The 13539-nt window shown below is 45.9% G+C and overlaps 1 protein-coding gene across 1 annotated transcript in view; it reads left to right on the forward strand.

The window, feature by feature from the left end:
• Positions 1–13539, forward strand: part of LGMN (legumain) — a 29721-nt gene that overhangs the window by 13022 nt on the left and 3160 nt on the right. The window contains exons 3-12 of the mRNA XM_018558508.1: positions 1420–1517; positions 2657–2738; positions 4167–4252; positions 5186–5261; positions 6617–6679; positions 6829–6895; positions 7995–8113; positions 9786–9875; positions 10895–11095; positions 12050–12220. Coding sequence (XP_018414010.1) covers positions 1420–1517; positions 2657–2738; positions 4167–4252; positions 5186–5261; positions 6617–6679; positions 6829–6895; positions 7995–8113; positions 9786–9875; positions 10895–11095; positions 12050–12220 — 1053 coding nt within the window. The remainder of the gene's footprint in view (positions 1–1419; positions 1518–2656; positions 2739–4166; positions 4253–5185; positions 5262–6616; positions 6680–6828; positions 6896–7994; positions 8114–9785; positions 9876–10894; positions 11096–12049; positions 12221–13539) is intronic.

Below are 13539 nucleotides of genomic sequence, written 5' to 3' on the forward strand. Positions count from 1 at the left end.
GGGCACAAAAATGCACCTTCGCCTGTGTAGGCAAAAATCCTAGCACCGGCCCTGGCTGCAGTCACTATTCGGCCAGCAATTTTCATCTCCCTCTTTTGATTTCCAGATCAAAGGATGGCAGGGAGGAGGCCGCTGACAGGGCCACCCACTGAGCGAATTTGAGCCGTTTCAGGAAGAGCTGACCAAAATTTGCTTTGTGTGTTCGCTACATTTGCACATTTCCTTTGAGTATTGATGGCTTTTGTTCTGCATCTGCTGCTCCACACTGACATTGAGTGGCCCTGGCGGCTTGACAAATGTTGATTACCCAGTTGACTTTTATTTCCAGGCTGCCAGGGCCACTCACTGACTTTTGTTCTACATCTGCAGTTCGCAGAGTAAAGCTGTCCGTACACAGAGCAAATTTTGGCTGGCTCCTGATTCTGTTCATGTATTCTGACAGCGGCGGGCGCCTGCTGTTGTAATGCAAAAGTCACAGCGGGAGATTCATCCACACAGCCCACATCTGCTATGTATGGCCAGCTGAAGTTCCTTCTCCAGGGATGAAATCTGTATTCACATGATGGAGCACTCCATATCCCTCTCATTTGAGTACCCACTTATGTGTAGGTGCCTACTATAACCCCCAGGAAGCAGTTTAATAAATTCAGATCCACTGATGGGTTTACTTTGTAGAGTCTTGAATTTTGCCAAGAGTTCCCTGATCACTTTTTGCTGCCTTTGATTCCCGGAGATTCTTTGTCACACCAGATAAGGAAGCATGGAAATGTAATATATGTTTCTTTTTGAGGTTGCAATGAGTACTTTCAGACCATTATCCTTGAAATGAGGGCTGTTTGAACAGCGTGATAAGCTGGTAATGTAGATGGGGCTGAGTGGTCCTCCCAAGAGCCAACAAGTGTATTTATAGCAGGAACACAATTGGGTGTGTTACGGTGCTGATCACTTGAGATGATGACGCAGAGTTTAGGTGGAAAGAAGCATGCAAGATGTCCTAGACCTAGACCTGGGACAAGGTGCACTACGACTAGGAATCTGTCCGGGTTTTGTCCCTCATCCCACTCACAGACGTTCTTTGGAATGGAAGATTTTTGTTGAGTGGCTGTTTACTTACCAGAACTGAGCGTTCCACTTGCAGGGTAGAGAGTTTATAAAAAGGAACACGCATGTATCGTGCTCAATGCAAGCATGATGAAACTTCTATTTTGTAATGTTTTGTTGTTCAATTTTAACTAAACTTTTTTTTTCTTAAAGTGGGCTACATTTCAAGTTTTAAGTTGTCACCAGCTTAGGAGTAAAGCATAATCTTCCAATGGGGACATTACAATGCTGTCTCGATGTCTCCAGTCTGTTCGGGATTTCTAGAGATGAATGCCATTCCACTGACATAACATTTTGCTTCTGTCATTGTGTTTCCAGGCTGACGTGTGCCACGCTTATCAAATCGTCAAGAAAAACGGCATCCCCGATGAGCAGATCGTGGTGATGATGTACGACGATATCGCAGATAATGAAGAGTAAGTGTTGTGTATATGAAGCTGCAAAACCTAGGGAACTTCAGGGAGCTAAAAAATTCAGACGTTAAACCTTAAAAATGCATTCAAGCGTCTTCACTTCTACCAAAAACTTATTTTATTTGTGTATCACTCGGCTGTAGATCCTCCAATCATCTCTGAATTGGTGCTGGCACTGTCCTTCCTTCTGGAGGGGGGCTACGTCTGTTCCCCATGGTCACTGTGTGTGTTGTAAAGTAGTCTCCGCTCCAAGCTCACTCCCGGGATGGACTACAATCTCAATACAAATTAGTAAACTAAACATGAGATTGTAGTCCAATCGGGATTCACCCCGATTGCTGCACCTGCACACCTCTGATCTAGATCATTTAGAGATCCATGTCAATATAGGAGGGTATATCCTCCTGCAGTGTGTGCAGGCAAGATCGATGGCAGCTGGTTTTGGTGCTCCAGTCTTTGTTTTAATGGTTTCAATCTGAAGTGGAACACCGTGGGAGCCAGATTTGACCCAGGGGCCAGTGCCATCATCTTTCACCAGTTAGCACTGGATTTTTGGCAGGAGCAACAGTTGGTATTTTGCACTTCAGGAATAAAACTTTCAGTAACATATTTAACAGACCAAAAGCGAGCAAAACGGAAGAGTTCATTATTGGGGTCAAATTACAAAATGGCTTTGTGGTAAGTTACATAGTTACATAGTAATTGAGGTTGAATAAAGACATTAGTCCATCAAGTCCAACCCATTAGGATCTCATTCTAAGAGTACCTGTACCCCTGTATATTACGGTCCCTTAAGAAATCGTCCAAAAGTTTCTTGAACAATTCCACATTATTTGCTGAAATCGCCGCCTGTGGCAGTGAGTTCCAGACCTTACCCGCTCTAACTGTGAAGAACCCCCTTCGCCCCTTGTGCTGGAATTTTAGGTGGTGGCCTCTAGTTTTTGTAATGGAGTTAATTTTAAACAGTTTATCGCTAATGTTGCTACCACCATTGAAGTTTTTGGGAGACATTTGAACAAAATTACAACTACACTTGAGGTCTAAAGAAGCCCTTCTCTTCATTTTGAATGGTTTGGCTTGTGAGCAGCGTGCCAGTAATATAAATATAATTAATACAATGTTTTATTTTTTTTTGTGTTCAGGAATCCAACCAAAGGAATCATTATAAACCGTCCCAATGGCACAGACGTATATGCTGGAGTCCTGAAGGATTACACAAAGGAGGTGAGACTCGCATCTGGGGTGCCAAATGTAGAATGTGCTCTGCTTTGGGGGGCCTTATGATGGACAATTGAGTCTTAAATAAGTGTTGGGTTTATTTACAAACCGAGATATACATACATTCTAATTACAATTAGGGGAAATGGAGAGAGGATTTGAAGGGGGTTAGTAGGGATAGGAATTGAGGTTAGGCTCCTTCAACTAGCATCATCATTCTCAATCACACATGCCATGGCCGTTTCTCTGTGCTCAGAACCCTCCTCCTGAAGCAGGTCTCAGCGAATCACATTCTTGATTGTAGAGTCCAGATTGCCTTGTCCAAGAGCTCACAAAGGTTACCATAGCTCCTTCGTGGGAGCTAAGTTTGCGCAGTTGTTCACATAGGAAGAAGGTTCCATCGTATGCCCCTGCCCTCATCCCATCATGTATGCTGCATTGCCGACACACATGTGGGCAGTAAATACCAGCAGGGGGTCTGGCTCGTCCCAGGAGATGAGACCCTCCAGCAGATCTTCATCCTTCAGTGTCCCTGCCCCCAAAAGCACTTTGATGATCCTCATTTGCCGATCACAAAGTCACATGCTGCTTGTTCAGGATATTAAGGTACACTTTTATATCAAAGCTTTTACATATGTAGAACCAAAGGAAATCTCCCCGCTCCAATTCCTTAGCCGCCATCAGGACTCCCCAGGTGCTGGTCTAATAGGTGCGTCTCCACCTTGGACTGTAGTAGTCTACGAACAGACCGCACTATCCAGAGATATCCAATACTTCAGACTTTATTGAAATTCACAGCAAATCCAGTGTAACTTTGAATAAAAGTGTATAAAGCAGCAAATACCAGCACTGCACACCCCCAACCAGCTACAACCTCTCACATGTTTCACCCGTAGGCTTATACATAGAGGTCCTTTATGAATATATTAATATATCAGCTACAACATCCACAAGTGTGACACTGCACTTGAAGGCACCTTGCCTGCGGCATGTGCCCTTAGCCGCAATTCCTACCCAGGTTCAATGGCATGTTAAAAAGGAACGCATATTGCAAAAAAAGCCTCCATATTTGCAGCATATTATTCTCTGTGGGAGCACAGGCACTCTTTAGAAGGGAGGCTATTTGCACCAGTGCCCGTTCTGTTCCCAAAGTGGCAATCTTAGTGGAGAGCCAATGCACCAGACCCAAAGCTGCTCCCTTAGCTAGAATTTGGAATCAACCACAGCTCTCTTATGGATCCTGGGGGAGGTGGTGTAGAGGCTTGCACAATGCTGGAGGTGTTTTGCTCAACCAGCCATCATAGTGCTACTTAGATTTTACCGGTCTAGCTCAGAAAACCGGTTTGATCACTATAGGAATTCAAATTAAATGACTTCTAACCTCTTATCATACATTGCTGATGGTGCGGCTGTTGTGTGGTTTTTTTTTCCTAGTTTGTCACTCCTGAGAACTTCTTGGCGGTTCTGAGAGGTGACTCAGAGGCCGTGAAGGGAAAAGGATCCGGGAAGGTGATTAACAGGTTTGTCGGTTATTATTCCTCAAATTTGGGTCACACATAGGTTGCTGTTGGGATTTGAAGATGGATTACTGGCTTCTGCTATGTGCAACTAAACCTGTCGCCCATCTAAGAAAAGCATTCATACCTCAGCAATTGAATGTCCACCACCCGGCTTCCTGATTGCATTTCCCTGTGCTGCCTGCCTTCCTGACCAATCAGGAAGCCGGGTGGCGGGGTCATGATCTGCCACCCGGCTTCCTGATGATCTGGGCACACGGCACTGCTATCGGTAGTTTGTATCGGCGAGTACCATAAAAAAAAAAATATCTGTACTTGATACCAAAAAAAACAGTATCTGTGCATCCCTAATAACCAAATTTAACTAATTTTTGCAGAGCCAGCTGTAGGGAGGTTAGTCCTTAATTACATTGGCACACCCCCAGAACTACATCTCCTAAGAGCACTTTTCCAACACATGCTGTTCACAGTCAAAGCAGCAGCAGAAGTGTCTTGCAAAGTTATTACGATGTGCATGTAATGAAAGACAGCGGGGGGCAGGGATAGGTAGAATCCTGTGGTCCAGCACGCATTGCTGAAAACATTGCTTGGAATTTCAGTGCATGAAGCGCTCCTGACTTTCTCCTGAAACAGGAAGTCGGGAGCTCACTGGACTTCTAGCAAAACGGCAGCTTATTTTTATTTGCTCACAGCATTTTTTAAACGCATAAAACACAGGAAAAAGTGCACATATTGCAAGAAAAATGAGTACATTTGGCTCTTTTTTTTTTATTTTTTTATTTTGCACTGAGACTTTTTTTATTTCTGGATATAAATCTGGAGCAGAAGATGCTTTGATGAATTGGACAGTCAGGAGGGACTCTGCACAGCTTTCCAGTACTGAGTATGAAGTCACTTCATAATAATATAAGTAACAGTCTCTCTCTTCTCTTGCAGTGGGCCCAACGACCACGTGTTCGTCTACTTTACCGATCACGGAGCCCCGGGTATTCTGGCCTTTCCCAATGATGACGTAAGCACCACCTGACACATTCCCTCCCCCTTCCTCACCACCATCACCTCCCTTCCGCAGCCACAGCTGCTCGTACCGCTTCACCACCCTGAATTCCGTTCTTTCATGTCTACGCAAAGGAAGTCACTTTTTTTCCGTTATTAGACCCAGCCGCCTGGCTTTCATAACCGTTTCGTGTCGGCTTATATTGCTAATTCTCCAATCCAGCAATTAAGGCCTCATTCACACGACAATCGGCCGGCACATACAGCTCCGCGCTGCATGCACGGCCGTATCGGGCAGCTCCCGGGAAGGACAGATGCTGCGTGTGATTAGTACACAGCTCCCGTCCTTCTCTATGGGACTACGTGGCCGTACGGGTGCTTGTTTCCTGGCTCGGACACAGACAGGATCCATCCTGCCAGCGTATGAGTACGCTCCCCACGCATGGAAGGGAGAGCGTAGGGGGGCGTACGGCCGCATAGTCCCATAGAGACGGACGGGGGGCTGCTTACTAATCACACGCAGCACCTGTCCTTCCCGGGAGCTGCCCGATGTGGCCGTGCACAGAGCTGTACATGCCGGCCGATGACAGTGTGAATGAGTCCTAAAGGGGACCATCGCTCCCAAAAAAATGAAGATTTGCTGTGTTAAAGGGAACATCTATAAATGTTAATTGTGCCCTAAAAATCACCTTTTGTCTGGACTTCCTGCTGAGAAATAGCAGTGCCCTTCCCAGTGGTGTATTATGGTTTTGTGCTGCCCTAGGCAAGACTAAACTTGGGCACCCCCTCAATCTAAATTTGCCCCAACCCATCCTGTTTAGGACATGCAGGGTCTCCCTTTCCCTGCATAGATGTTCTGCTCCTCTTACCTGCAGCTCGAAGTGCCATCAGTGCCAACAGGATATATAGCAGTCCCCAGCCTGCTTCTGGGACATCCCACCATCAGATCACATGGTATAGCCAGCCCCAAGCCACTCGCTGCTTCTCCTCCACCTCCTGTACAAAGCCAGCCGGACCCCAACTCACCTCCCCTCCTCTGGGCAGCTTTTTAAATAGGCAGCCACTCTTAGGGCCCTGCGGCGGCCTAGTTTGCCTGGCTTGCCTCATTAGGCAGCCGCCGCTGCCAGATTCTGTGCCGCCCAGCCTCGGCCCACTGGGCAAGTGCCCAGTATGCCCAAAGCCCTGTCCGCCTCATTGGTTTGGGGCAGCATTTTCTGCCGCCCCCCCTGGAAAGTGCCGCCCTAGGCACATGCCTAGTTTGCCTTGCGGTAGATACACCCCTGGCCCTTCCTAGTATGTAGGGGGTGCCTAGGCTCTCCTGAGCTGTATATCTGCAGTGGGAGATCTAATCTTTGATGTATTCTATTGCAGCTCCACGTCGAAGACCTGAACAAGACCATTCAGTACATGTATGACAACAAGAAGTACAAAAAGGTACAGTGCCCCATCAGTCGTATTCTACTGTTACGGGGAGTTCCCTTCTATGATTTACTTCCCCGGTTTTAGTGGTACACGGTGTAATATTTTGTTATGTATGATGTAGCAGAACCTGTTCCAGTGACACAGAGATATTTCTCTTCCAGATGGTTCTGTACATTGAGGCCTGTGAATCGGGCTCTATGATGAATCATCTACCCAACAACATCAATGGTAAGTTTGATGAGGATTTGTGAATGTTTTTTTTTTTTCTCTCCTTGAAGCAAAGCCGTAAGAGTGAACTCGCCTCTATACATTGTAAGGACTACAGCAGATGTTGTTGCAGATTCCTTTAACCCTTTCTCTGCCAAGGACGTATGGCATACGGACCTACAAAAGTGCTTCCAGCTGGCCAGCTCAGTATGCCATACGGACCTGGCATTTACAGTTCTACTATAAGCTGATGGTCGCTTTAGCGACCATCAGCTTATAGTATAACTGTTCAGCAGACTGTCCCCTTTAAATTAATAACATTTTATTCTGTTTTACATTTTTTATTTAAAAAAAATAAAAAATGTGTGGAAAAAAAGCACAACCCCTCCCTCCCCCCACATAACACACACATATTGTGGTGCACACCATGCACATGCGCTGCAGTGCGTTGTTAGAACGCATCACAGTGCATGATCTTTTTTATTGATTTTTTTTCTTTTCTTCTGAGAAGGGCGGGAAGTTCAACAGGCCGACGCCTTCCCAGACGATCCTGTCACGGCTCTCTGCAGTGACAGGGGAGGGGCTGGATTCCCCTGCATGCCTACTCGCTAGTTTGTGTCCTCCCGTTACCCTAAGGAGAACTATGGGGAAAAGCCCTAACCCCATAGTTCTCATTTAAAGTACATCTAAAGGCAAAACTGCATAATTTTGTTTTCGTTTGGGATAAACGGGATTTTTTTCGTTTGGGGTAATAAAGACCGCTCACTGCTGCTCTTTCTTGTGCAGGGTGACTGGTCTTGTCACCGCCTCCTCCTGTAATAAAGACCGCTCACTGCTGCTCTTTCTTGTGCAGGGTGACTGGTCTTGTCACCGCCTCCTCCTGTAATAAAGACCGCTCACTGCTGCTCTCTCTCCTTGTGCAGGGTGACTGGTCGTGTCTCCTCCCCTCCTGTAATAAAGACCATTCACTGCATGCTTACCAGCTAGAACTATAGAAATTGGCCGCACTCACACTGTATTCAGCACTACAATTTCTTTAACTGCTACATGTCTGAAATTCTTTCACCGGCACGGATCATTATTATATTATGTATATCTTTTGTGTATCATTTTTTTTCAGCTTACGCAACCACAGCAGCCAATTCTCATGAGTCCTCTTACGCCTGTTATTACGATGAAAAGCGAGACACATACCTCGGCGATCTTTACAGCGTCAGCTGGATGGAGGACTCTGACGTGGTGAGTTTTGCTGTGAACACCTTTTTAACGCCCCAGAGTACCCACCCAGCTCACTAAGCATCTGGAATAAAAACCCCACAAGTTGTTCCACGGCTGCCAATCTGCTTGCAGCCCTCATGTTTAAAACGGTTGCAATGAGGTAACGGCTCAAATCGACCCGATCGTTTTCCAGGGCAGTATATGAGAGAGGCTCCGCCCACCTAAAACAGGAACGGCATCATCCACCATTGTAAAAGTGTAGATGCACATCTCATTGCAGCCCCCTCTTCCAGTATATGCTCCCCTTAGTTATCTGGGAAAGGGCCCCTGGTGGGTTGCATTGCTGGACTTTTTGCCAGGATAGATGCTTTTGTGCCATTTTTGGGGTAGAACAAGGAGAAAGTATCCTGCTGCACTCCTTACCGGATGAATAGATGTCCTGTATGTAGAGGCGGGTGATTGTAGTGACCACGGGTGGCACCATGAATAGCATGCGAATAAACAGATGTCACCAGCACACCAGTCAAGGAGTTTCAGCAAATGCAAAATGCAATTCAAAATGGTCATTAAAATGGACTTTTGCTGAAACTCCTTGACTGGTGTGCTGGTGACATGTCTGTTATTTCATCTGGGGTAGAAAGTCACCAGCACACCGTCATCTTCGTCACATTGCCTGATGAAGGGACCCTGCGTGGTCCGAAATATTGCTTCTTGCTGCTATGATGCCATGATTGCAGAACGTCAATGGCATTTTCATGATGATGAAGAGGATAGTGTGCCAGTGACTCACTTTTATGCAAGCGGCACCATCCACTGGTCACTACAGCTCCCACCGAGGAGATATATGGGGCATGTTGGTCAGGAGTGTGATGGGCTATCCTTACAATCCTGCTTCTGGGGTTCCCAGCGCTTAGGTATTTCAGCCTCAAAGGGTTAAACCCTCCAGCGTGTTGTTGCATATATCTACAGCTAGCAAGCAGTAGATGGATGCAAAAACATGAAAAAAAGAAACCTTTTCAAACCGGTTTAAACTTACCCGTGTCTTTGCCGCGCGCTCCCATCCGAACATCTGAAGAGCCTCGGGCGGCCGCAAAGGATCTTGGGGCGGGCGCATGCGCACAGATGTTCGGCCGGGAGACGAGGAGAGACGCAAGGTAAGTCTATGGAGCAACGTGCACCCGCACAGACTCCGTGGGACATGAGAGAAGAGGAGGACAGAGGAGTAAGCACTGGATCGGAGACCCGCACCCAGAGCTGGAGCGACAGCTGAAAAGGACAGTAAAGATCATCGGATTAAGGTAAGTCATTATGCTAACATGGGGGAGGGGGGGAGGGATTATCCTTTAATATCACTTTAACTTTGCTCAAAGGTGTCTTCTCCACCTGGGGGGAAACAACCATCCCCAGTGGCGCATTGAGCTTTCCTGCAATTGCCATTCCCTGCTGATATGTCCACTTGGAGGGTTCAGGCTGGCTGAGCTGCCCCCTCGGGGTCCCTTCAGTGGTAGTCCTGGCTGCTAGCTTAGTGCACGTGTTGGGGGGAGTTCTTGCGCACTCTCTCTCTCCCTCTCTCCTTACCTTACCTTATTGGTTCGGTAGCTGGTCTGCCCACGCCTAGGTCCTCTGGGAGAGATGGTAATGCAATAAACGAATCATGCCAATGCCCGATCAATATTTATCATTCGTCTTCTAGGAGGATCTGTCCAAGGAGACCCTACACAAGCAGTTCCAACTGGTCAAGCAGCACACCAATACCAGTCACGTCATGCAGTTTGGAAACCGGGTGAGTGATGGAAGTGTTCATAGTTGTATAGACAGGGAAACTTTCAGTGCGATGTCATCTGCAGCAATCTGTTACAAGATTCACCTTTGTCAACGTTTTGTTTTAATGTTCATCATTGTGAATGACATTGTCGTCGTAATGGCAGTGTTTCTGTGAATACTTTGTAGAAGTTTTGGATTTGGGCTGATACCAATCCAAGCTTCTACTTTGCAGATGGCCAACACAGTACAATACTCGGCTGTGGGTACTTTTTAAACAGATTTGTATGAAATGGCAGAAAATGTTCATTACATATGCAGACTCTGCTTCCTCCTTAGTAGTGCTGCACGGCAAATGTGTATTACAGCTCCTCTTTCCCAGTGTTTTAATTCTGCTGACTGGTTATAAATCATGGACTCTATGTGGTTAGCTGATTTCATCTCAGCAGGGATGTAAATTTGTATGTGAAGTCCTCACCCAAATCTTCCCTCTCTGGATCATATCTCGGCATTATTTGCTTTTCTTTTACCTTATCCCTGTAGCAAGAAACAACTTTTATTATTCCCTGGAACATCATCACTGGCCTTGTAAAGTTATTGCAGAAGCAGCTGCTGGGAGGTCAATTCCTACTTATCTAGGCACACCCCCAGAACTACATCTCCGAAGAACCTTTTCCCTACATACAGTGTCAGGGCAGACTCTTGGGAGTCGAGGCAGCAGCACTCTTGGGCAAGAAAGAAATGCACGCATTGGGGTGGGGATGGTCCGAGTTCTGTAGTCCAGCAGGTTGGCCTGACAACGCTGCTTGGGATTTCGGTGCAGCAGAGGCACTGTGCTGACACCTCAAACGGGAAGTTTAATGTTTTTGCTGAATTAATAAAGGGGTAAAATGGGATAATGTGCAGAGATGTATGGCATGGTCTTTCTTTCTTTTTTTCTTTTTCTTTCTCTCTCCTAATGGCACTTAGCGAGTCAGAGCATAACGCTACAGACTCAAAGTTTGTTATTCATATTCTGTATCACTGCTTTTGCCTCATCAGACCATTTCTCGGATGAAGGTGAGACAGTTCCAGGGCAGCGCTAAAACGGTGGCCCCTAGAATGACACTGGAGCCGGTGCACCGTCTGGACCTGACCCCCAGCCCAGACGTGCCCATAGCCATTCTCAAGAGGAAGTTCATGGCTACCAACGATATTACTGAGGCCCGGGATATACTGGCCCGGATAAAATCCCTCCAGGAGGTGAGCAGCTTACCCTGTCATTGCTAAAACACAGATCAACAGCAGAATGGCAGCAAAAACAAACCAAATGTAGAAGATTTTAATGTTTGTGCAATTTCCATCTTATAGCTGAACTGCAGTTAAATTAAAAAAACATGTAATCCAGTTAATAACTGAAAAAATATGGAAAAAGCTTCGCCCCATCAATGAGTTCATGTCCAGCTATATAAATGCCTAAATCTGTCTTTATATTGGCTTGTGCGTTCCTCCATTGAACATTGCACTCCAGTCTACCACTGGAAACTTGCTGGCAATAAGGCGATGTCCTCAAGGTTGAACTCGATGGGCTTGTGGGTTTTTTTTTTCAACCTGACTAATGCTGGGCACACACCTTACAACCATCGCAAGACTTTTGTCTTGCGATGGTTGTAAGGTACTTAAAAAAAAACCTACGATCTGCCTATCTTGGACAGGCAGATCGTACTTGCGATGATCGCAAGCCGCGCCCCCCGATGACCGCAATGCCTAATAGGCAGTGTGCGCTTGCGCACACCGGCCCGTCCGGCTTTCATCGTACGAACATGCTACACACCCGCCGAACATCGTACGATTCTCGGCGGGTTTTGAAACATGTCCCTAAGTTAAAAGTCCTGCGACCTTACAGTAGTAGAGGTCGCACGGCTTCCACACACCTTACGATAATCGTACGATCGCGGGATTTCCCGCGATTATCGTACGATTATCGTAAGGTGTGTGGGGACCTTAACTATGTAATGCAGTGATGTGCCCTAATTATCCAATTAGCAACCAGGAGGTGGATCTGTGACTAAGCTGTGGTTCTTAAGCACAGTGGAGTAGAGTGTGGTACCCCTAAGCCCCTCTGATTTTTCACCTCCTCTTGTGTTTACATCAGCCCATTATATTGTAACCGGCTTTTGTATCAATCCCTCTCCCTTCCTGTCCTCCTCCCTCCAGGCCAAAGCCTTGGTCCAAGAATCGGTGAAGAAGATTGTTTCGATTGTGACGGGAACTGATGAGATGATGGAAGAGATTTTCGGCGATCAGGCGGATATTAACGATCGCACCTGTTATCGCGCAGCCGCCGAGCACTTTAAGAGCCAGTGCTTCGACTGGCACAACCCCCTGGTGAGTCCTAGTCATTATTCTATGAGACATGAGGAATATCCCATCGCGCCCCAGACCGGTATCCCACTTCAAGACATTCCAGTGGGTGCTGTAGTGACCTGCAGATGGCGTTGTCCAGAGTAAATGGAGATAGTCTATGGGAATGTAAATGGGATAGTCCCCAGCACACCAGGATCCACTCTGTCTTTATTGATGTTTGATAAACGTGGTATCGCAGGTAAATGCAACGTTTCAGAACCACATGCAGTTCCTTCATCAGCAGTGGCGACTCTAGGAACAATATATAGGGGGGGCACATAAGATGCCACAGTCAAAACTGGGGGGTCACTAATAATTTTCACCACTAAATCATACCACTGAAAAAAACTAAAGTATATATAAATAAGATTACAAATACGAGAGTAATGCGATATGCAATGATTGTGTATATATATATATATATATATTCAATAAAAAGGTATGTGTATGTAGACAGATGGGTTAGACTCAGGGCCAGAAGTGCTTGGATTAATGTCTGGGCCCCCCAAGTGACAGAATGCAAAGCTAGGGCCCAGTCACAGCTGCAACTATTTTACCCTGTAGTTCTGCCACTGTATAGAGGACTTTAAAACCTAACAATACAATATACAACAATGCAGAATACCACCAGCTATGAAGGACTACAAATTCCAGCAATAAAGTCCAGCCCAGTTTTTTGGCAGTGGAATGTGTGACCGCCAATAGGTGAAGCATTCCAACGCTTTCGACATTTCAGGACCGATCAGCTGTTCCAGGGCAGACCGTTTCTCCTGCACATACGATTTGCAATGCTGATCTGCCCTGGAACTGCTGAGAAAGCGTTGGAATGCTTGACCCAATGGCAGTCACACATTCCACCGCCAAAAAAATGGGCTGGATTACGTTAAAATGTGCGACAATGTGACCGGTCACACATTCTAACGTAGTCACAAACTTTGATAGAACAGAAGCCCTGTATGTAATCATTTAATCAGAGAAATAGATTATAATAGAGAACAATACAGTGTAACGTTCCCCATTATAATCCACTTTTCTAATTGAATGAAACAACAGTACATTAGCACACAACCCTTGCTCATTTCATTGAAGAGGGTAACTTTGATATGCCTTACCAGAACCATCGTGCTGTGTCATTGTAAAAAAGACTAAATGATAGAATAAAATATATTCTATTTATCTATAGAAACAAATCTTTTTTTAAAACGCACAATGATCAAAGTAGGGGCAAGTGTGTCTTTTTGATTGTGTGTGTGTGTATATGTGTGTGTAATATATATATATATATATATATATAATCTACT

This window comes from Nanorana parkeri, unplaced genomic scaffold (genome assembly GCF_000935625.1).
Source record: "Nanorana parkeri isolate BGI_ZX_2015 unplaced genomic scaffold, ASM93562v1 scaffold344, whole genome shotgun sequence".
Classification (NCBI taxonomy): domain Eukaryota; kingdom Metazoa; phylum Chordata; class Amphibia; order Anura; family Dicroglossidae; genus Nanorana; species Nanorana parkeri.